Genomic DNA, 24,037 nt, shown 5'->3' on the forward strand with positions numbered 1-24,037 from the left:
CCCACCCCACTCTTCCTGTTCCTTCCTAGGGAATACAAGCCCCGCTAGCTGCCTGTCAGCCCCTGGAGCGGTCAAGGACGCTAAGAAAATAAACAACAACAAAAAAAGCCAGCATGAAAGGGTCCTAATCCTTCCCCATTGCAAACTGAGCTCCAGCAAAAGCAAAAACCAGCTGCACAGAAGAGGATGAAATTAGGTGGTAAAATTAAATGGTGACCAGTGGGGAGGGCCAGTGAGGCCTGGGTGGGAGATAGGGCCTCCAGTGACCTGGAAGAGATGAGATTGGAAGAAAGCGGGGGTGGGGTGGGAGAACAGTTGGAGTCTGAACCATTCCCAAATCTAGGACGTGGACGGATTAGGGGCACAGCTGGCCTACAGCCCCAGTGCTAGGGCTCATAGAAACTGTCTGATGTATGGGGTGGCAAGAAATGAAGAGGGCTTTGAAAAGCTGGACCCACCAGTAAAGTGTTCTGGACAGTCACTATTAAATAAAAACCAATTCAGGTACTGAAAGTACATGAAGAGTAGAACTTTCCATCCTGCCCATGGTCATAAAATTGCAGTCACTTTAGACCTTTTAAAAACAAATGATAAACAAGCTAAAGGATGGGAAAATTACTGTTCATACAGGAGTGTGGTTTCCTAGTGGATTACTTTATTAGTAGTACTTTAAAATTATTCACAAAAATTTAGAAAATATAGTTAAGAAAGAAGAAAAAAATTTTTAATCTCCATAAACCCACCAATCAGAAATATTTTGGTGGGAGAGCTTCCCTTCTAGTATCTTTTCTATACATTTACTTTTTTGTTTACATATATTAAAGCATATGAAACTGGTGTCTTTATAGGTTAAAAATGGTCAAGTGTCAGCAATTTCATATGGTTGGACCTGATGCTTTTTAAAAATTTGGACCATATTGTTTTGGAATTGACTTTTTTCACTTCAATATATTGTGAACATCTATGTCATCATTTTCAACAGTGCTATTGAGAAGGCATACAATAATTTATTTAACCCTATTATTGGACATTTAGGTTGTTTTATATTTTGTCTTATAAGTGATACTTGACAAACATCCTTTTCTCTGAATCATACCCATAATTATTTTTTTAGGATGTGTTTATTGCAGCATATTTTTTTTTAATTATAGTGCACAAGTCTGCCTTTCCCAGTCAAATTTTGAGCAAAAGAAATCAGCAGTTACAGTAGTTTTGTACAATACTTTTGTCTTTCGTTTTGAAAACAAAGCATGTTTTGACCTCTTTGACAGAATGCACTTTGCTTGCAAAAATTGCATTAAAATCTGTCTGAAAGGGTTTTCTGTGCACAGTAAAAGCAAAAACTAAGTGTGATTGAAATATATTTATTTTAAAGCAAATACACTGGAGTTGTATGGAGTGATGTCCTTTCGGCTGCAGAGACACTTCAAAGAACAAGGGGCAGAAAGAAGATAGTAAAAGAGGACCTAGTAGGGCAGTTTCTAACACATTTATTTAGACCCCTGGATTCTCAAAATGTTAGAACTGGAGAGGTTCTTAAGAGATCATCAAGTCCAAGCCACTAACATTTAAACAGATGGGAAAATGGGTTCAGAGACTGGAGGGACTTACCCAAGGCCACACAGCACAGTGATGGCAGTGTCCAAACTTGAACCCAAGTCTCCCAACCCCTATACAGGGGTCCACTGCTTTCTTCCAAGACCAGATGCATTTGCTCTCCAAAGCTGGAGGTCAAGCTAAAATTCTACAGCTATAAAATCTACCTGGACTGGAAGGGACCTTAAAGATAATTTATTATTAGAATTAATAACAACTACATTTTGGGGGGTATTTACCATGTGCTGGGCACATAGCAAGTGTTTTACATGTATTATTGCATTTAGCCTCAATTACAGTTGAAGAAACTACAGCCTAGAAATGTTCAGTGATTTGCCCAAAGTCCATTTAAACTAGGTGTGTCTGATGTGACTGTCTTCCACTCCACACTGCCTCCATGGCACTCTCAGGAAAACAATTTGAAAATTATATGAATGGGCAACACCAACATCTGACTGTCGCAAGACCCCAGGGAAAGGTTGTTGTGGCTGCTTGTGATTGTAGCCCTGGGACATTCAAGAAGGGACCCAAGCATCTGGCTTCCTGTGACCCTCCCCAACCCCCCTCTCTCACCAGCTGGTGCAAGCCTAATGACCCTGATCCAGCAAAGCCTCCAGCTCATTCAAGCTTAACCCACTAATTCTCTCTCTCCAGGTGGGACTCTGTAGGCCTAGACGGTCTAGAAACATTGGGAGAGGATCAATGTCCCCAGCTAGCAAAGCCCCTTCTAAAGCTCGTAGTTAAAGTCAGCCTAGCCTAACCCTTACCTGGCAGAGGGAGATGGCATAGGGAGGGGAGCAGAGGCAATTGGACACACAGAAGTGGTCAGGTTTGACTTGGCCTAAGACCTTGCAAAGCTGCTGGTAGCAGGACAGTTCCCGAGCTGCCTGTCTGGCATTCAGTTAGCCCCAATTTCCAAGCCTTCCAGTGACTGGGAGTGTTTCAGTGGGGCAGAGATAAATGACTGCAAGTAAGTTCAGCCTTGGCTTTGCCATAAATTCACTGTGTGGCTCTGGGAGAGTCACTTACCCTCTCTGGGCTCCCATTTCCTCACTGGAGTAGGCAGGCCTACCCAGGTGGTCTCACAATGTCTCCCAGATGATTTGAGGGTGCAAAAGGACCCTGCAGGTTAGAAAGCCCCACACCTGTGCCAAGTATGGTTTTTATTTTAAATCTCCTTTCCACCAAGCAGAAAGAATCCTCAACCCCAAGGCAAAAAAGCCTTCTTAGGATTGAGGACACACTGACCTCACCTTTCTTCATCCAACAAACATTTATTGAGTACCTCTTTTGTGCAGGGACTGGGAATCCTGGCATGAATGCAATGAGTCCAGTGGCAATGATCATAAAATCATCATCATCATCATCATCCCATATATAGGAGATAGAAGTGGGGGGAAAAAATGTGGGCTTTTGAGGCAGACAGACCCAGACTCAGATCAAAGCTCCACCACTGAGATGCTATATGAGTTCACACAAGTCACTTTCCTTTCCTCAGTTTCCTTATCTGTCAAATGGGGATAATCCATGCCATCCACTGTACCAAGTACTTTATATGCAATATGTCACAGAACACTCACAACAGCCTCTTGAAGAAGGTGTGGCTATAATTCCCATTTTACATTTGAGGAAGTAGAGTTTCAAATAGACTCTAAAGTAGAGAAGTGAAAACAATTCATCCACGATCACCCAGCTAGTAAGTGGCAGAGCCGGGATTCAAACCTACATCTGCCTGGTTCTGTTGCTGCTACTCTTTTTACAGGTTATAGATTGCCTGAATTTCTGTGATTGTCATTATAGTAACACTAGCGAAGCTGTGTAGGGCACTCATTATATGCCTGTGTACTTTACCTGCATTCTCTTATTTCATTCTCACAACAACTTTGTGGTGTGGGTATTATTTTAAACCCAGTTTACAGCTTTGGGAAGTGAAGTCAGAGAGTTTAAGTAATTTGCCCAATGTCACACACACGAAGAAGGGATATATTTGGGAGAGCAGGTGTGTCTGACTCCAGAAGCCAAGCTCTTCCCCACTACATCACCCTGCCTCTGCTTACCAGTGAGGCAAAGCAAGCATCTTTATCTTTGTTTGACAGATGAGAAAGCTGAGGCCCAGCAAGAGGTGGAGAGGTGCTTAGCAGCAGCACGTCAGCACCTGAGCAGGGACTTGAACCAGACTCCTAAATTTTAGACTATTTCCTCCACCTGGAATGCCTGAATCTTGAACATCAGAAAATGCCCCTGCCCTGCCCACTGAACATTGGAAACCCCAGACCTAGTTCCCCCAGGGGTGTGGTGCTCCCCTTTACACTAGCCGAGGCATGGAAAGCCGAGAATGTAGGGGAGAAATTTTGCAGGACACAGTCTGAGGAAGGTAGCAGTTGTGCTGCAGACCCAAGTGTCCCTAGCTCTGGGCACTTCCATCTTGGTCTCCCTAAGCCTTGGCCCAGAGCAGGGATGGTGGGGGTGGGGTGGGGATGGGGGGTACAGAGGAAGCTGCTCCAAGCCTGGGCTGGCTGGGCTGGTTGGCCCACTCTCAGCTGTGATTTCTGCTGGGAAAAAAAAGCTCCATCCTCTGGGCCTAAGTGCTAATTACCAATAATGACATAATAACCATTGTGATCTCAACAGCCAAACAGCCTCAACTAGAAATTCTGCATAGCTCAGGCCGGCCCAGGAACAAAAGATGTGGGCACTCCATTTGAAACTATTGCCCTAGCAGAAAATGTCAGAAGCAAAAGGGACTCAAGATTGACCCAGGCAAAGTATTATATAGCAAATGGAGAGGATGATGACCACTCACTTTCTCATTAATTCATACAGTTATTTATTGAGAACCTACTATGTGTTCAGCATAGTGCAGGACCCAGAGAGGACAAGGTTTCATTTATTCATTGCACAAATATATATTGAGCACCTACTATGTGCCACACACACTGTTCTAGATATAGGGGATATATACAAAACAAACAAAAATTACCATCATCACCAAGCTTCCTTTCCAATGCAGGGAGACAGACAATGAACAAATAATCAATAAAGTACAGTGAGTGAAATAAGCCAGACACAAAAGGACAAATATTGTATGATCTCACTTATATGAAATGGCTAGAATATGCAAATTCATGAAGACACAAAGAAGATTACCAATTACCAGGGGCCAGAATGGGGTGGGGAATGGGGAGTTACTACCTAATGGGTACAGAGTTTCTATTTGGGGTGATAGAAAAGTTTTGGTAATGGATGGTAGTGATGATAGCACAACATTGTGAATGAAATTAATACCACTGAATTGTATAGCTGAAACAAATGAAAACGGGAAATTTTATGTGTTTTATATATATATATATATAAACCACAATAAAAATTAAAAACATCAACAACAACAGAAAAACATACAACACAAAGAGTGGCCCCTAATGTAAATTATGGAATTTAGTTAACAATATAATTCTTATAATATTGGTTCATCAGCTGTAACAAATGTATGACACTAATGCAAGATGTTAGTAATAGAGAAATCTGTTGTGGGGAGAAGAGGGCATACGGGAACTCTGTACTTTCTGCATAATTTTTCTGTAAACCTACAACTCTTCTGTAAAATCAAATCTACTAAAATATATATAGTGGGTTGGAGAGTGATAGTGCTAGAGAGAAAAATAAGCAGGGAGGAAGGATAGAAAGTGCAGAGTGGAAGGGTATTACAATTTTAAATAGGGTGATCGGAAAGGCCTTACTGAGAAAGTGACATCATTTAAACAAAAAAAAAAATTAAGGAGATGAGACAATGAGTCATGAAAGTATTTGGGGGAGAAGTGGTCCAGGCTGCAGGACCAGTACATGCAAAGGCCCTGGGGTGAGAGTGTGCCTGGTATGTTTGAGGACTTGCCCAAGACTCCAGTCATTAACAGAGCAGGGAGGGGAAAGGACTCTGACACTGACACTTCACCCACCGTGTACTTAAACTCTCTTAGACCTGAGGACAACTCTGGAAGGTAACCATTCTGCTCACCGTCCTCACCACTGTATAGAGGAGAAAAGTGAGACACAGAGAAGAGAAGTAAATGATCCCAGGTCACACAGCTCATTTAGGCTAGTCTGTCTCACTCCAGCTTTCCACTGTCTCCCTTTTCCCTTTTCTCTCCACCCTCTCTCTGTGCAAATCCTAAATATTTGTTGACTGACATTTCCAAGCTCTGCCTTTCCAATGAACTGTTTTCTGACTGGCTTTTACTGATTTCTCCTTGTTGTCTCTACTGATCATAGAATAGCAACAACAATCATTCTAATGTGCCAGCTAATTAGACAATCAGCATAGCTAATTTAGTCCTTAAGCAATCCTATGAGGTTATTATTTTTCCCATTTTATAGGTGAGAAAACTGAAGCTCACCAAGGTAAAGTAACTTGCTAGAAATCCCACAGTTGGCAAGTGGTGAGGTGGGATTTAAATCAAGGTCCGTCAGCTCCTGAATCCCTACTTTTAATCCTATAATATTAGTAGAAACCTCTGACATCCCCTTCCTTTTAAAATCAGAAAACAAAGGCTCAGAGAGGCAGGCGATTTGCCCCATCAGGTGTCCACATTTGGGGCTGGGGATGAGGTTTTTTTCTCCTTTAGGCCTGTTTTTGCCCTCTACAGAAACCTTGGTGCAGTCCTAGTTCCCTGAGGACAGTTCAAGAGTTCACGTCCACCTCTGTCCCTTTAGCATAGGATTAGGTAGCGCTGGGGGGTAAATGGTCCAGGCCCCTTTGTGCTTTCTCCTTTTCCAAAGAGCTGGCTGTAGCATTAGAGCAGAGGAGGCTGGAGAAGGGAAACTCCGCCCTCATGTGGCTGCTTGGAGAGAGATCGTGCAGCCTTGGCACAAAGAGGGGCAGAGATAGGTTGGGGACAGGGGCCGAAATCAGGCTGAAGGTATAGTTCGAGCACCCCGGCCAAAAAGAGAGGGGGATGTAGGAGAGGATGGAGGAGGCCAATGCTGCTGAGCCTCTGGCTTTAAAACTGGCTTATTGGGTGTCATTGGTTCAATAAGAAACCATATCAAATACTCCAAGTCCCCAGACTGGGGATGAGTAGGCAGAAAAAGGTTCTTAGAGACAGCAGTAACCATTGCAATAACAGTAGCTACCTACCACTGAGGATTCACTAGTACCAGGCACTGACGCAGGTGCTTTATCTACATTATTGCCTCACAGTAAAGTTGGCCCCATTCTACAAGCACAGGAAACTGAGGCTGGGAGAAGTAAAGGGCCAGCTGAGGTCCACTGCACCACATCCCTACATGGGGCAGTGCAAAGAGGGTCCAGAGACCTGGGTTCCTGCTGTGTGACCTTGCACCATCAACTGCCAGCTCTGAACTGAGGTTCCCACATCTGTACAAAAGGGGACTTGGTCACCAGCATCTGCGGTAAGATCCAGGAAGCTCAGGGATCAGTTCTACTCTGACCAGGAGATACAGGACATCACACTTACTTTTCTCCCAATCACCCAGAAAAAGAGCCTGATTATCAGCAGTCAGGGAGGAAAGAAACAAACTACATATTTTCAAAATATGTGTCCCAGTTTCAGGGCTGCTGCTGGCTCTGGCCTTCAGCCAGGGAAGGGCCTCTGGGGTGGGGGGCATCCAGGCCTTGGGACTGCCCCCTTGGGCCTAGGCCAAGAGGGACAAGGAGTAGAAGGGGAGCCAGCTGGCACTGGGCCAGGACCCCTCTGGAGAGTTGGGCTTGTTTCTTAATCTTTTCCTTCCTTTGTTGGCCTGAGCGGGCTGCCAGGAAAGGCAGGGGAAGCAGTGGGTTGGGCCAAGGAGGCAGAGGAGTCAAAATAATGATTAAATTAGAACTTCCTTTTATGGGGTGCCTATTCCATGTAGATACCAGGCCAGGCTGTTTGTGGGAATTATCTCATTGAAGCCTCCGCCCTTCCCTGTGAGGAAGGCCTGCTGTTCCCATTTTAACAGAGGTGCAAAGAGGGGAAGTGAGTAACTCAAGGCCACATGTAATTGTAATCGCCAGTGCTGGCAGAGGACCCAGGTTGTTGACTCCTGAGAGAGGCAGCCACTGGGTTCGACTGCGGTGGAGGTGAGAAAGGAAGGGGTAGAGAGAGAGGGGAAGAGCAGGGGTCTTAGCAAAGGCTTTGGCAGTCTCGGTGCAGCTCTAAGGGTTCAGATGGCAAGTGAACATGTCCAAACTGACCATTTCCTGCCTGCACTGGACCTTGCTTCCCTGTCCAGCCTCATCTCCCATCACTGCCTGCCTCTACCTCTATGATCAAGTCACACCAAACTACAGGTCAAGCCTTTACACATGTTGGTCCCTGTGCCTAGAAAGTTGGTCCCTCCATTGCCAACCTAGAGATCTCATGCATCCTTCAAATCCCAGCTTAGCTCTCTTGTCCCTGATGCCTAGACTTGACCATGCACTGCCCTGGGCTCCCTCTGCTCGTGGTCCATGCGTCTCTTGTTGAGCTGTTCCAGTGTCTGTGTGTCTCCCAGGCACCCTACACTGCCAGTTCCTTAGGGGCTGTGACCCTGTCGGAATCATCTTTGTGCCCCCAGAATCTGGCACATACTCAGTGCTCAAGAAATCTTTGTTGTTTCTGCATTTTATAACAGAATCTTCAAGGTAGGCAAAGCAGGTTTTCTTATCTCCACTTTAGAGAAGAGGAAAAGGAGGGCAGGAGAGAGGGAGTGACTTCATGAGGTCACACAGACATTCAGTGACACTGGCAGGACCAGAACCCAGGGCTCCTCTGTACCATATAGCCCCTGCCTGGTGCCTACCCTGAAGGTCTCTCATCTCTGTCAGACCCACCAGGATCACAAGGGACCTCAAAGGCAGGAGTGCAGGCCCTGGGCCCCAGTAGCCAGAGGCCTTGTCCCAAAGTATCCAGCTCAGACATAGCTGCTGCCCAAGGGAGTGGGGTGAGAGAGTGGCAAGGAGGTGGTGAGGAGCAGACAAGTGCCTTTTACCCACCCCCAGTCCAGCTGTGGTTCCTTCTCCCAGATATGCCCTTTGGTCAGAAACCCCAGAAGGCCCCATCACCCTCCAGAACCCAAGACCCCACTCTCACTCTTTCCTCTTCTGCCTGCCCAGTGCAGTCCATCATCACATCCTGCTGGCTTGGCCTCCTAAACAGACCTCCCGTTCATCCACTCTCTGCTGCTCATCCCACAGCATGGTCCCAGGCCCAGTGTCTCAGCATCTCTCAATTGAGATGCTGCCCCTCCCTTCCAGTTCGTCCTCCACACCAAGTGATCTTCCCAAAACAAGCCAGGCCATGTCCTTCCCTTGCTTAATATCCAATGGCTCCTCATTGCCTCTGGGTCAAGTCCCCCTAATTCTCTGAGCCATCTCTCCAGCCACATCCCTACAAGTGCAGGGGGTGGAAGGAACTGCATCTCTGCATCTCTGCACATGCAGTTCCTTCCACCTGGAATGCCCTTCCTCCTAGTCTTTGCCTGAGAACGCTATTCCCACTTCAGTGCATCATCAGAGTTGCAGTTGGTGGTTACTGCGTCCTTCTCCCCAGCTAGACTCTGAGTTCCTGGGGGACAGGGACCACACAGATTCATCTCTGTGGCCCAGGCCCAGCACCAGGCCTGGCACAGGGTGGGTGTGAGTAAAAGCAGATGACTAGGAAAGGGAGGCACATTCTGACTTCTCTGAGGCCTTCTGTCCCTCACTTCCTCCCTCCCGTCACTCCAGGTACCCTTTGGAACCTGTCAGACTAGGTTGCTGCTCACCTATCCCAGACAGGCCCCTCCCAGATCTGGTCTCCCCTGTCTCAACAGGAAAGTCTTTGTAATCCCCAAACAATACTCATAATTATAGCAATAATAATAATAATTACTACCACTTATTGAGTACTTACTATGTGCCTCATAGGCATTATTTAATCCTCAAAAGAATCCTAGGAGGTAGTTAGGTTCTTTCATCATCCCCATTTTACAGATAAGGAAACTGAGGCTCCAAGAGGTTAAATATCTTATCCAATGAGTAGGAATGGATACAGGATTCAAAGCCAGGTCTATCTGACCCTCAACCACTATGTAGTCTGGTCTTTTCCAGCCTTCTGTGGTCTCCCCTCTTCAAAACTGTTAGAACACCAGGCCTGAGTAGGGGTTCAGTGTGTGTGTGCATGTGTGTGTGTATTTATTCATCTTTCAAAAACACTCCAGTAGCTCCCACCAGCCCTGTGCTGGATATTGGTGAGGGACAGAGAGGATTCAGACATAGACTCTGCCTCCTTGGGGGAGACAGGGAGAGTTTCACACTAACAATTTGGGTCTTGGATCAGCAGACAGGGGTCTGCCCCCAAATAACTGTAATTCTGGGTAGCTCAGCCCCAGTTCCCTCGTCCACAAAGGGACAATGACAATGCCGACCCCAGAGGGTGGCTGGAAAGACTACCTGAGAAAATGTGTCTAAAAATGTCAGCATGTTCTGTACCTCAAAGGAATTTGTCAAAAAGGTAAAGAGGCAGCCAACTCACTGGGAGAAAATATTTGGAAACCGTTTATCTGATAAGAGACTGACATCCTGCATACAGAAAGAAATCCTACAACTCAACAACAATAGTACAAACAGCCCATTTACAAAATGTGCAAAAGATATGAAAAGACATTTTTCCAAAGAGGAAATACAAATGGCTAAAAAACACATGAAAAAATGTTCATCTTCACTAGCTATTAGGGAAACACAAATCAAAACCACAATGAAATATCATTTCACACCATTAAGAATGGCCACCATTAAACAAACAGGAAACTACAAATGCTGGAGAGGATGTGGAGAAACTGGAACGCTTATTCATTGCTGGTGGGACTGTATAATGGTAAAGCCACTCTGGAAGACAGTTTGGCAGTTTCTCAGAAAACTAGATATTGAATTACCCTAAAATCCGGCAATTTCACTTCTTAGTATATACCCAGAAGATCTGAAAGCCATGACACAAACAAATATTTGCACGCTGATGTTCATAGCGGCACTGTTCACAGTTGCCAAGAGATGGAAACAATCCAAGGGTCCTTCAACAGACAAGTGGATAAACAAAATGTGGTGTATACATATGATGGAATACTATGCAGCAGGAAGAAACAAGGTCCTGAAACATATGGCAACATGGATGAACCTTGAAGATATAATGCTGAGTGAAATAAGTCAGACACAAAAGAAGAGACATTGTATGTTACCACTAATGCGAACTAACCGAACAACGTAAAACAAGTGTCTTAAAATGTAGAATATAGGGGACTGGAGCTAACGAAGGGGAAATGATAAACTAATGTTCAGACGTGATAATGAGGGTGAACTTAAAGGTATGGGAATGGACAGGGGTGATGATAGTTCGTTAATGGGATTATAAGTATCAATACTGCACTGAAGGCAAACATCATCGAAAGTGGTTGTTTAAAGGCATGTATCCCACAGATTAGCACTACAAATATAAATAAGTGTTTGCATGATATACTTCTAAGGTATGACACTGGTACAAAGAGTTAACAACAGAGTGGTATAAGGAAAAACTACCCATTACATATTATAGACTATATATAATAGGAATACCTTACCAGCACTACACTAATACTTGGGATGAATAATTAGGGGCTGATAAGAGCTTTGGGATGTTTTGTGTTATGATAGTTGTTTAAAATTTGAGTGATGATGATTGTACAACTAAGTGAAGATAATGTGAGATACTGATTGTTTACCTTGGGCAGAATATATGCCATGTGAAATTAGGAACCCCCTGCTTAATAAGCCAAGCCTTCAATCCTGAGGCTTGCTCTTGTGAAACTTATGGCTGTAAAAAGGAGGCTAAGCCTTCCTATAATTATGTCTAAGAGGAACCGCCAAAGAACCTCTTTTGTTGCTCAGTTGTGAACTTTCTCTCTCTAAGCCCAACTCAGCAAATAAATTCATACATGACTCCGAAGGGAGTGAATCTCCCTGGCGATGTGGGACATGACTCCCAGAATGAACCTGGCCCTGACATCAAAGGATTGAAAATGCCTTCTTGACCAAAAGGGAAAAAAGAAAGTAACAAAATAAGGTTACAGTGGCTAAGAGATTTCAAACAGCGTCGAGAGGCTATCCTGGAGGTTACTCTTATGCAAGCTAGATATTCCAAATGGTCACAGTATGCCAAGCCCTAACCAACAGTGGTCCCAAAATACTTAGGCCCCTATTTGAGTCTCTATAAAAGTTTCACTAAGTATATCTCCCAGAAACTTAAATCCACCAGAGTGTTCCTATGCCAGACAAGTCCTAAAACCCAGAGGCAACAGCCTCTTTAAAAAAATCAACCAGATGCAGCTCCCTTCCCCATAATGTTAACAACTGTTTCTAATATGAACAAGTTAGAGTGGTTACTGCCAAGACACCCCTGAAGATCAAGAAAGGGATTAAATGAGAGGAAGGGGTAGCAACAGACAAGATAGGATTTAACAAAGGATTACGAATACTGAATCTTTATATAAATGTAGTGTGTATATATATATATTAGTTGCCAGGGTATTAGAATAGCTAGAAGGAAATAACTGAAATGGTGGAACTGTAACCCATAACATTCTTTGAAATTTGCTCTCTAACTTCTTGTTAAATCATACTTTGAAAGTCATCACTATTCTGTATATATGCTGAATTTCACAATAAAAAAATGTATTAAAAAAAAAAAAGTCAGCACGAAACAACCAGCCCAGCATATAAGAAACGTCGAATAAATGGCAATAATAAATATAATGACTTGAGAGTCTCAGGGTATCTAGGCCAATGCCGGATGCAATTCTCCAGGACCCTCCCTGGAGCCTTCTCAGCCGGAACTTGATAGTAATGATGATGATAATGCCTAACCCGCCCATTTTCTCATTGAACAATTCTTTGAGGGAGACATCCTTTATTAGCTCTATTTTACAGGTGAGGCAACCAAGGCCCAGAGAAAGTAGGTTACAGAGCTAAGTCACACAGCAAAACAATGCAACCTGGAACCTCCATCCAACTGCTTCCACACTGGACAGAGCCCTGCCCCTATCCTAGGACCCTGGCTAGCCTGCTGGGGAGTTCAGAGTTCCTGATTCCTAGATTCCAGCTAGGTGGGAAATTAAATGTGGGAGAAACCAAAACAAGGGACAATTTGCTCACACCCATCCCCCCTCCCAGAATGAGCCCAGGGCTGTGAGGAAACCAACAATTACCAAGCCAAGCCCTAGGCTGGCCACTTCTCATTGACTCCTCCCCACACCCATATTGGGGAAGTGTTATGATCTACGTGTTGCAGATGAGCTCTCCAAGGCTCAGAGAAGTTAACACTTGTCCAAGGTCACACAGCTAGGAAGTGGCAGTCCTGGGGGGACAGAGTCCCTCTCTCCCCTCCCTCCTCAGCCCCAGACTCTCCCAGCTGCCCCTCTCTTCTGATAAAACCTACAGGCTCTGCTAGTCCAGATGCCTAGGCCCCTCTCTCTGCCAATTGATGCCTGCTGTGTATTAAGCCCCAAACACTCAGCTCAGAGGATCCAACACTCACTGTGACAGAGCCTTGGCCCTCAAGGAATTCACAGTGTAGTTAGCAAAGAGGGGATTTGCATTCACTGAGCCCCTATGATGCCAGGCAGTTCATATCCATTCACCATTTAATCCAATACAAAGCACATTGACAGGCGTATAGTAGATGCTCAATAATTATGTTCATTCATTCAGAAATATTTAATACACATCTACTGTGTGCCGCTATAGCCTAGGTGCTGGGGATACAGCAGTGAACAGATGAACAAAAATTCCTGCCCTCATGGAAACAAATATACTTGTGTAAGGCAGGCACTAATACTCACTTTATAGAGGAGAAGCTGAGATGCACAGAGCCACCAGCTGTAAGTGGCAGAGAAAGCCTTCTGTGTCAGACTGCATGGCCCCAGAGGCCTTTGCACTGTATCATGTGACCCCAAGTCACCACCCCAGGTGTTAAGCATCAGGAGAGAAGTTGGCCTTGGCTGTGTGAGATCCTAACTTCACAGAGTGCCCGGCCTCAGCTCTTCCACCCCAACCTAGGGCCTCCCTCTACCCCTCCTGGTGGCCTCAGAGCCACAGGACATGCATGAGAGTCAAGCCACATGGTGGTCATTTAGCCAACCCAGTACTCACCCAGAAGCAGCCATCAGGATCACACATCCAGTCGGGGACAGGGCGTGGAGCCATCACCGCAGTGGCACATGGAAGCAAAAGACAGCAATGAGACACACAGCCAACACACAGGCTATCTGGGGCCTCCTCCTTGGCCTGGGCCTGGGCCAGTGGGGAAACCCTGCCCTCCCTCTCTGCCTCTGGGGCAGACACGTTTCTAGCCAGCAATAATCCAATAATCCAACAATCTTCCCCCAAGCTCACTGGGCCTCCCAGGGCCATTCAACAGACACTAACTGAGCACCTGCTGGGTGCTCGGTGTTGGGGATACAGTATGAACAAGACAGACATGGCCCCTGCTCTCATGTAGTGCAGTGAGTAGGCAATCATAAATATTTACTGAATGACAACTGTGATGGGAGTGCTTCAAGGAGATTTAGCAACTCGGGGTCAAATCCTGGCTCTATCATTCACTAACTTTGTGACCCTGGGCCCATTTCTTTACTTCTCTGTGACTCATTTATTCATCTGCAAAATGAGGATAGTATTAATACCCACCTCACAGGGTTGTTGTGAAGACTAAATGAATTAATACGTATAAAACGCTTTGAACAATGCTCAGCACACAGTAAACAGTTCCTAAGTATTTGCTACTATTATTATAGGTGGTTGTAGGTGTGGGTTTTGAAGGGATCAAGTGTGGGTCAGGTCACCACCTGCCTGATAAGGTTGCTACAGGAGGTGAAGCTGGGAGCACGGGGCCTGGCTGCAGGGTAACGGCTCAATAAATGCTGGGTGTTATTCTCAGCGCTGCTCTCCAGAGCAGTCCTAGGTAAGAGGCCTTTCAGCAGAAGAGCTGTCAGCAGTGCCCCGTGGCTCCATGAAAAAACCATAACTGAAGCTTTGGGACCAAAAAAAATAACCTGCAACCACATTCCCACCTAATTCTGAAAATGCCTCATCTCCTCTGACCTTCACAGTAACCTGGGAAGTGGCCTAAGGCAAAATTCCTAGTATCCCCATTACAGATTAGGACAGTGAGGTGAGGTGAGAGATTCCTTTCTTTGTGTCTTTGGGTGAGTCACTTCACATCTGCAAGCCTAATTAAGTGGCCCAGACAGGATTCCAACTCCCATCTGCCTAGATTTTGTTCTCCAGGTTTTCTTGGTTCTTTCCCTTCAGTCTCTGAAAGCCAGATGCATGGCCCCAGAGGAGGCTCTGAACCTCTCCAACCTTTATCTGAAGTAGGTGTCACCCAGCCAGCCCAGGATCCAAGCTGTTCCTGACCCAAACTCCTCTTCACAGGCTCAGCCACCGCCACTGTGGCCCTCTCCTCAAACCCTTTACCCCAGCGCTGACCTCAGCCAGTAAACCACAGGTCAAGGAACATCTGCATTCAACTCCTCTAAATCCATGTTTTACAGATGGGGAAACAGAGCCCAGCATTGGCCACATGCCCAAGGCAGCCTTTCAGTGCCAGCAATTGAGTGGGGCTGGTCCCCTGGGAAAACTCTCGGGTGGGGCCGTGACTCTCCAGTTGCTCCCACTGCCCCTTTTCCCTGTGCTGGATGCATCCAGCCAGGCCTGGTGAGAGCAGGGCCAGGCCTTGAATGGGACTTAAAGCAAGCAGCACAGCCTGCTCCTCAGCTCCCCAGCCTGAATAACCCAGAGCTTGGAGCTCACCCAGCAGGAGTCAGGCAGGCTCTGCAGGTAAGGACTGGGCATGGGTGCCTCAGTTTCCGCAGGGTGGAGGCTCCCCCACTTACTCGAATCTGAGCTTTGGAGTCAGACAGATCTGAGTTCGAATCTTGACCCCTGCCACTTCCTAACTGTGATTTTGGTCAAGTTGATTCACCTCCGTGAACTCCTGTGGAAAAGGATAATAGCTCTACCCTCATGAAGCTGTGAGAATTAAATGGGTTAATGCAGCATATTAAAGGCTTAGCAGAGAACACCATGCACAGTAAGTGCTCAAGAGGCTCTAATTATGATTAGAGAACACAGGCCAAGAGCAGGACTTGGGGGCCCGGCACACTCCACCTTGACCTTGCCCTGTCCTATCCCCTCATGAGGGGTTAGGGTATGTGGTAGACTAAGTCCCAAGGGAGGTCCTGGGGGCTATAGTAATGGGTGCTGGAAGACCCTTAGAGATTCTAGGTTCAACTTCCCTCCCCTTTTCACAGAAAGGGAAATGGAGACCCTGGGAGAAAAGTGACCGGCTCACAGCCGATTCCGGGGTAGAATCCTGCCCCCTTTAATGAACAACAGAATCTCAGGCCCTGGGGAGATTCTTAGTTCATACAAACCCACTCTGCAAGCTCCTCCCCAACAAATCACAGGCTACCAGGCCCTCCAAGGTAAGCCCTTTGACTGTACAAAGGTTTCCTTTCCTATTGAACACTATGGCTGGCAAACCTATATATGGTACATAGTATATACTCAGGAAAGGCTTAGGGAATAATCAAATGAAGTTATTCTCTAGTTCCAAAGCTCTGCCCACAGGCTCCTCCTCTAGGGGTTTCTCCTTGCATTTCCCCTCCCAATCCTACACTGCCCTCTGTCTCACCCTGCAGCCCAGGGCCTGTCAGCTGGGCCCAGCTCCAACTGACAGAGCTCTGGGCCTCCACGGGCCTGCACAGCATCAGCATCTTCCCAGCCAAGCTGGGATGTTCCTGCCCAGTACAGCCAGCCAGGCTCCTGGCCAGTATCCACTCTACAGAGGGCCCCGCCCTGCCTGGGGTGGGGGTGGGGGCAGCCTGGAAGCTCTGGGAGCTTCTATTGGCACTGGGCCCTACAAGGGGGAGGCCAGCCTGGCCTAGGCAGTGCAGGGATGGGTGGATCAGGAGACGGCCTGGTGTAGGGCCTCCTCCTCTCACCGAGTGCCACCCACACACCCGGGAACTCCACCCATATTCCATGTTGCTGGGATCTGGCAGGCCCTGCCTGACTCTCCCATACACATAGGGGAAACTTCAGGGCTTCCCTGCTCTATTCGCTTCTTAAAACATCCCAGTGATCAGCTCTCAGACCAGCTACCATTCCGGTCACTGCACACTCATTGCCTCATTTGATTCTGCTAATGCCTGTAAAGTCCAGATTATTGACTAAGGAGGAACCTGGGGCTCAGAGAGGTAAAGTAACTCATGCAACATCACACAGCAAGGAAGCAGCAGGGCCAGGATTCAAACCCAGCTCTGCAGCATGCAAAGCATACAGGGCACTAGATGTCCCCATCCCTCCCTTATTCTTCAATCCTTACAGCTTCTGTTTCCCCTTATTCCTTAGCATCTAACCCAAACCTTCCTTCTCCTTCTGTAAGGCCTCCCTGCCCCCATACCTTGTTAGAATAGTTCCTACCTCATGGCTGCTATGACACCTTGTTTACAGGCACCCGACAGCAGACAGCAGCAGGTACCACAGGTAGCCAGGGACAGGAGTTATTTCTGAGATGTCTGTGTCTCTGCCACTAAGAAGGATTTTGAAGGCAGGGGCTGGTCCAGCAGGTGTTCCTTAGACCAGACCTCACTTCTATCTGTACCCCCTCCTGCCAATCTCCTCCCCACCCTCCAGTCTCCTGCCAAGACCATCCATCCCCCAGGCCTGTAGCTGGGCTGGAGGTGGGGAGCTTGCTGAAGCAGAGAGCCTGGGCTCTTTGGACTCTCTGCTAATGCTCTGGCCCCTCCCTGGCTCCCACCTCACCTGCCTGCTCATAGCTGAGGCCGGACCCTGACCTGACCCCAAGCAGCCTCACAGGGACATCCAGCTGCCCTAAACCCCAGCCCCAGCCAGGCTCTCCCCAAGCCTCCTCTCCCTGAATCTGAAGAAGGCCCCTGCTGGGGTCTCTCTGGACAAGTCTCCGCCTCCAACTTGCTGTAGGGGAGGGGTCCTGTCCTACCCCAAAGAGGTGGGGTCTGCCGGAAAGTGTAGGTGAAGGGGAGAAACTCTCGGGGAAGGATAGAGGACAAAGTCAGGGAAAGACCAGGCCACAGAGACAAGAGATGGGAGCCATTGGGAAGCGAGAGATGAGGGCAAGCCGGAGTCTGAGCCCGGCAGAGAAACCCGAGAGACTAGAAACAGCGGATAGTCCCCTAGACCAAGCCTGGAAGAGTGTGTGGGGCAAGGCGGCGACGGGAGGGCTACCCCGGCGTGCACAGCAGGCGCCCCATCTCGCGGGTCGCGCCGACCCGAAACTCAAAGACAGTTACATAAGGTCGGTAGCGGGGCTTGGGGCTCCCGGCCCTGGCTCCCCTTCCCGCTGCGCCCCTCTCGCCCTCCGGCTCCGGACGGCGCTGCGGCGGGCTGTGCAGGGGCGTGCAGCGCCGGGCAGGGCGCGGTTGGGGGGTGGGGGGCGCCTTTGGCGGCACCTCTCCGCAGGGACAAGTCCGCGGGAACCGAACCGGTACTACCGCCGCAAACAGGCCTAGGGATCCGGCTGGGACCGCCAGCGGCACGTGACGAGCTCCGGACCCGATCTCCCGGACCTGCTCTCCTGACCCCGTACCCTTCCCTGGACCCTGAACTTCGAGACGCCCGGACTCCTCTGGACTCCCAGCTTGGAACCTGGAACCTGGGTCCCATAGGGCCCCTCCCTGGACCTTTAGACCCTGGTCTTGCTCCTCCCAGGATAGTCCGGGCCCTTGGGGATAGGTCCACATGTCCCTCAGTCCGTCCGTCCCAGGGACCCGCTGCCGCCCCCCAGGTGGTCCAGGCTCACCTGGACTGAACGGGGCGGGGACCTGGCCGGGCCAGGCCGGGCCGCGTTCTCGCTCTCCGCCGCTCTCGCCCTTTAAGAGGTTCCTGCCACTTTGCCCCGCCGGGGGCCTCCACCTGCACTGACAGGGCAACTCTGGTGCAGGCCCCGCCCCCTACCCGGGAGGCCTCTTGATTGGCGCAGGCAACTGCCAATCGACGGGGCGGTGGGGAGGGCGGGGCGGAGGAGTGCGAGTGCCGCAACCGGGAAGGGGCGGGGGCTGCAGGTGCGGCCTGGCCGGGATGTCCATCCCGGAGCAGCCCTGGAAAGACCGCAGGGGTCGAGGGAGGGTCGTGAAGGGAGCTCCTGAATTGGCTGGTGTGGTCCTTGAAGTCACGTGGCGAAAGCATGATGCAATTTGCCACGTGGTGCTGCCCCTAAGAGTACTAGGTAGGAAGGGGTTGGTCTTGGGAACTAGGGGAACCTGGACTTACCTGGATCACCTGTTCCACCACTTCGTCCTGTGTGACCTTGAGCAAGTCACTTCTCTGAATCCGAGTTTCTCAACTATAAATCGTACAATGTTTTCCTGAAAATTAGTCATCTATGTTAAGTGCCAAGCACAGGTCTTACTCCGTTCGCAATCCATAAATGCGGTTCTGGTTCCTCTCCTCATCTTGCCACTTTTCTCAGACTGTCCTCCTCTTGCTGCTCCATCCCATCTGCTCTGGAAGGGGCTTCCACAGACACTGGTCCAAGTCTCCCCACCCCCTCATCTAATTTCAGACCTGTGCTCACACACCTCCAATGGCAGGTAGCTCACCATCAATCAGGGTGACCTCTTTCACTTTAAAAGGGTCCCAAGACTTCAAAAGCTCTTCCTCAGGTTCAAGCCAAATCTGCCCTCTAGGTCCACCTGGAGAACAAGCCTAATCCCTTGTCCATATATAGTAATAAAGAGTATAGGAGCATAGACTATTCCAGGCTGGAGAGTCATGCAGAGCCGATCCCTTCTTTGACAAGTGGGGGAAACTGAGGCCCGCTGAGAGCAAGTGACTTCCTATGAATTCAGTGGTCTTCCCACTAGATGGGCTCCAGAGTCAGAAGGCCTGGGTCCCCATCCCCCATGCTGCCACTTACTAGCTGTGTGACTTTGGTCAAACTACTCTCTCTCTCCAAGCCAGTTTCCTACTGTGTAAAAACAGGGTTAATTTTTTCCTCAATGGTTGTTGTGAGCATTAAATGAAATAATCCATATAAAGTGTTAAGAACAGTACCAGTCTCACTGTAAGCATTCAAAGTACTAGCATTTATTCTGATTAGTAATGTTATTGTTATACATAAATGAATTAAAGGTTATAAATTCATTTTTGCCTCCCTCACCCCCACCCCTCAAATCACTGAAGCCTCTTCTGAGCCAGGTTTTAGGCTTCAGTGTCCTGGTGCCTGCCCTCAAGGAGGGCATGGTTCAGCAGAGGGTCTGGCTGAGCCCCTAAATCTGGTGAATACTTCCTGATAGAGGTGGGTGGATTCCAGTGCACCAAAAAAGCTTTGGATTCTTTGACCAGAAATCTGGACAAATCAGACCCCTTCAGCCCCTAGCCCTGTGAATCCCTTGGGGATACCAGACAATCACACCCAGGCTCTGGAGCATATTGACACATCTGTCGCTGTCCTCATACTCACCTGCCCACCAAGCAGTACCATTCAGTAGTTTAGAGTTTGCATTAGCTGCATGCCCTTAGGCAAGTTACTTCCATTCTGGGATAAAATAGGATTAATAATAGTACTAATTTTTTTGATGGAGCTGTTGTGAAGATTAACAGAGAGTGTGTAAAAATAGATATGCAAATACCCAATATTAGATCAGTATTATTTTTAATTGCTCCCACGTGTTTTACGCAGAAGACAGCAGTCGTGAACTTGATTTGGCCTCTGCAGACATGTTTCCCCTCAGACCTAGATCTGTGATTCTCAAGGGGACAAGAGAACCCCAGCAGTGGAGTGTTGGGGACTATTCTAATGAGCTGCCGCAGGGCCCGCCCCCTCCCCGGTGTGGGCAGCCATAGGCCTCCAGCTCCCGTTGTGCTGAGCAGCCTGTGGGTGACTCAGCAGCGCAGCGCTGCCCCTGCCCCAGCCTGATAAGTGCCTGTGTTTGCGTGTTTGGGGTAGTCAGGGAGGGATCTGTGTTTCTCTGTTTGGGGGGTGGGGGTACATCTGGGAGTGTGTTTGCGATCTTCCGTGTCTCCCGTCTCTGTGTATTGGGGGCAATGGTGCATGCGACGGTGTGCCCCTATAGATGACTTTGCATAGAGGGTGTAACTCCATTTTTGTCTCTCTGTATGTGTCATATAAACAGGCCGCCCTCGTGCCCCAGACCCTAGGGACCTAGAAAGCTCTGCCCTGTCCCAGGGTCCTGTCTGCCCGTCAGTATGCGTGGGTTTCCTGTTGAGGTTACTTGTGTGGGTGAACATGGCCCTGTCGATTGGTCCTGTCGTGCAGGGGTGCTGTCACTGCCTGCCTGAGCTACGGCCCCTTACCCCACTACCCCTGCGGTGAAGTCTCAGTCTCCACCTCCTTCCCAGACCGCAGGGAGCAGGAGCAGTTTGCTACCTGAGATGCTATCAGTGAGGGGAGAGCTCCTGAGGCGGAAACTCAACAATTAGTCACCACCTCTAACTGTTGTCCATGCATTCCCCATTTTATCTTGTTGAATCCTCACAGCCAAAAGGTCTGAGGCTTAGAGAGCTGAAAGAACAGCCCAAGGTCACACAGCATTTAAGTAATCAACAGTGTAAAGGTGACAGGCAGGGGCCGCTCTCCCCCCTGGGCTGAGCACCCAGGTTGCCTGGGGCCTGTGGGGAGCTGATAAGCTTGGGAACAGCAGCCTGTTTGCGTCTCCTGCTCCTCCTCTGAGTCGCTGGGCCTGTGTCCACTGCTTATCCTGCCAGAGGCTGCGTACTGCCATCACCAGCAAATGTATCTTGAGCTGGGTGATAAAGAGGCTGGGGGAAGGGGTGGGGCAGACGGGGGAGCATCGCTTCCTTCAACAAACTGACCAGTAGATGGTGGTGATGGCATCACAATATTGTGAATGTAATTAATATCACTGAATTGTACACATGAAAGTGGTTAAAATGGAAAATTTTTGTGTTGTATATATGTTACCATAATAAAAATTAAAAAAAAAAAACTAACACAGTCTTCACCCAATGTTGGGGGAGGGGGGTCACAAGACCAGGCTACAGCAAATAGTGGAGACCTCAGTCCTGAGGCAGGGGGTGTGGCTCAGATCAGCCTCCGGTTTGAATCCTGACTCCACCACCGAACTGGCCAGTCCATCTCTCTCCTAGCCTGTCTCCTCATGAGTCTGCCTTTCCTGACCCCAGGACACTATAAACTGTGGATTGCTCTCCATACATAATGGACATTCCTGCTGTGACTCGTGCTCTCCTATGGGAAGGGCCAGAAAGCAACTGTGTATCCACAGTGCAGAGATGGGAAAGAGATTCCATTTGGGGTATTAAGGAAAGAATGCCTGGAGGAGGTGACTTTCCAACTGGACTTTTAAGGGTGAATTTACTGCAAGGGAATGGGAAGGTCATTCCAGGAGGAGGGAGCAGCCTGCACAAAGGCCTGGAGGTAGGAGAGTGAAAGTGTGCTCTAGGCACAGAAAATGGTCTGCTGTATTTGCAACATGAAGTGAATCTGAATCACGAGACCAGATTTTGGGAGGCCTTGAATGCCAGGTCAGACATTTGGAACAGCTGGGCGTGTTTCAGATGGAGACAGGTATGCTCTGGCAGTCATTTTGCGAGGGGTGGGGGTGGGAGGTGGGGAGGAGGAGAGAGGGAGAGTTGTGGGCAGTGGGTCAGGGATCCCTCCCCAAGATGATCCATTTGAAGCCTAGAGCAGATCCCCAGGATGACATCAAGGTGGGCAAGATGTCCACCAAGTTTCTCCAAGGGAAAGGTGGGGGTTAGCAGGAGTGAAGAAGGAGAACCGGGTCAGATGCCCCAGTCCAGGGAAGGCCCTGAGCACCAGTGAGGGTGCCCACCAATGGAGAATATTTAAAGGATTTGAAAGGCCCCACTACCCCAGAGAACCTCCGTGTGGGGAGGAGGCTGATCCCGCCAGGAGAGTCGGTTCCCAGGGAAGGCGCCATTTCTTCCACAAGCCCCTGTTAAAACAGTCAGATGCTTCACTAATCTAATCCCATGAGATACCCCCATTTTATGGAAAACGAAAGTGGGGCTGAGAGAGCATCGGGATCTGCTCACCATAATGCAGCCAGAAAATGGCAAGGCCAGGACTTAAAGGCAGTACCCCCAATTTCTTAGCAGGGAGGGAAAGAGCTGAGGGAGATGTCTGGAAATGACTGAGATGCAGGCCACGTGGGCCAGGGAGCGGGAGAGGGACACGTGCCAGAGAGAAGGAAAGATGGTGTCTGGTGCCACCTCGCGGTCACAGAGCAGCAGGATCGGAGCCGAGCTCTCCCAGCAGCCAGAGTGGAGCTGCACTAGGGTCTCGGCAGGGAAAAGGGAATTTGGTTTGGGGCTCCCAGGGGCTCGAAGCAGGCGGTGTGGTGATAAAGTGGGCTTTCAGGTGGGACTGCCCTAGACTGCAACCCCTGCTCACCACGACTTGACCTCAGCAAGTCCTTTATCCTTGCTCTTCATCTCTTTTCTCAGTGCCTTGGAGAGGATTACAAGATAATCTTTATCCCGTGAAGACTTTTCACAGTCTTTATTCTTTCTTTGCAGTTGGGGAAACTGAGGGCTCGGTGGGCTGATCCAGGTTTGTGGGGATATAAATCTTATTTGGGGGCCTCCTTAAGAAAAAGAATGAACAACTAAGACTGCACCCCTGAATTGTATACTTCATAGTGGTTAAAATGGGAAATTTTATGTTGTATATATGATAACACACTAAAAAAATTAAAATAAATAAACAAATTTTGAACTAAGAACACAAAATACTTCATGCCTGAGGACACAAGTGGGAAGGAGAGGACGTCAGAATGGAGACTGTGGTCTTAAGCGACTGAGGTTAAAATATTTTACTTATGCAAATTTTACTGAAACACAAGACCTTGTGAACACACTGCCAAGGGCCCTCCCAGCATCCTTGAAACTGTGAGGTCCTAAAGCTTCAGCCGCATGTAAGTCTGCTCCTGGGCCTGGAGGAATTAAGCATGGGGTCTCCCACAGGAGATTTGGGAATTCCAAAGCCAGAGCAGGATCTGGTTCAGGTCTCCCCACAACCCATTCAGGCAGGGCTTTCACCCATATATCCAAGAACTTCCTGCCAGGAACTGAGTCCATACTCACTGACCTTCTGAGTGGTCACATCCTAAGAGCTGGGTATCTCCAGCCAGGACTGCTCAGGGATCCACTGTTCCATACAGTCAAATCTTCCTTTGCGTTCCAGGCTTGTGTCTAACTCCATAAGCCCCAGGAAGCCTCCTCTGGCTGTCCTCACCTCCCCAGGGAGTGCTAGCACCATGGTTGGCACGTGAAGAGGCCCTTGGTCAGGACAGTGTTGCCTGAGTCACTGCAGCACTGCAAGTCTGATGTCACACATGTGTGATCAGTCCCAACGGGCACATCCTGGGGCCTTCCTCTTACAGCCAGGCCTGT

At 48.6% G+C, this 24,037-nt stretch overlaps 1 protein-coding gene across 8 annotated transcripts in view; it reads right to left on the reverse strand.

Moving 5' to 3' along the window:
- Positions 1–13,768, reverse strand: part of EPB41 (erythrocyte membrane protein band 4.1) — a 259,035-nt gene extending 245,267 nt beyond the window's left edge. For 2 of the 8 annotated variants that reach the window (XM_037827957.1, XM_037827961.1), the window contains exon 1: positions 13,730–13,767. In XM_037827957.1, the coding sequence (XP_037683885.1) occupies positions 13,730–13,743 (14 nt within the window). In that variant the 5' untranslated portion in view covers positions 13,744–13,767. Of the gene's footprint in view, positions 1–13,729 lie in introns of all 8 variants that reach the window. The other 6 variants (XM_037827962.1, XM_037827960.1, XM_037827956.1 and 3 more) reach the window with 5 other exon arrangements.
- Between the last annotated feature and the right edge of the window lie 10,269 nt (positions 13,769–24,037).

The sequence above is a fragment of the Choloepus didactylus genome, chromosome 2, assembly GCF_015220235.1.
Source record: "Choloepus didactylus isolate mChoDid1 chromosome 2, mChoDid1.pri, whole genome shotgun sequence".
NCBI lineage: Eukaryota > Metazoa > Chordata > Mammalia > Pilosa > Megalonychidae > Choloepus > Choloepus didactylus.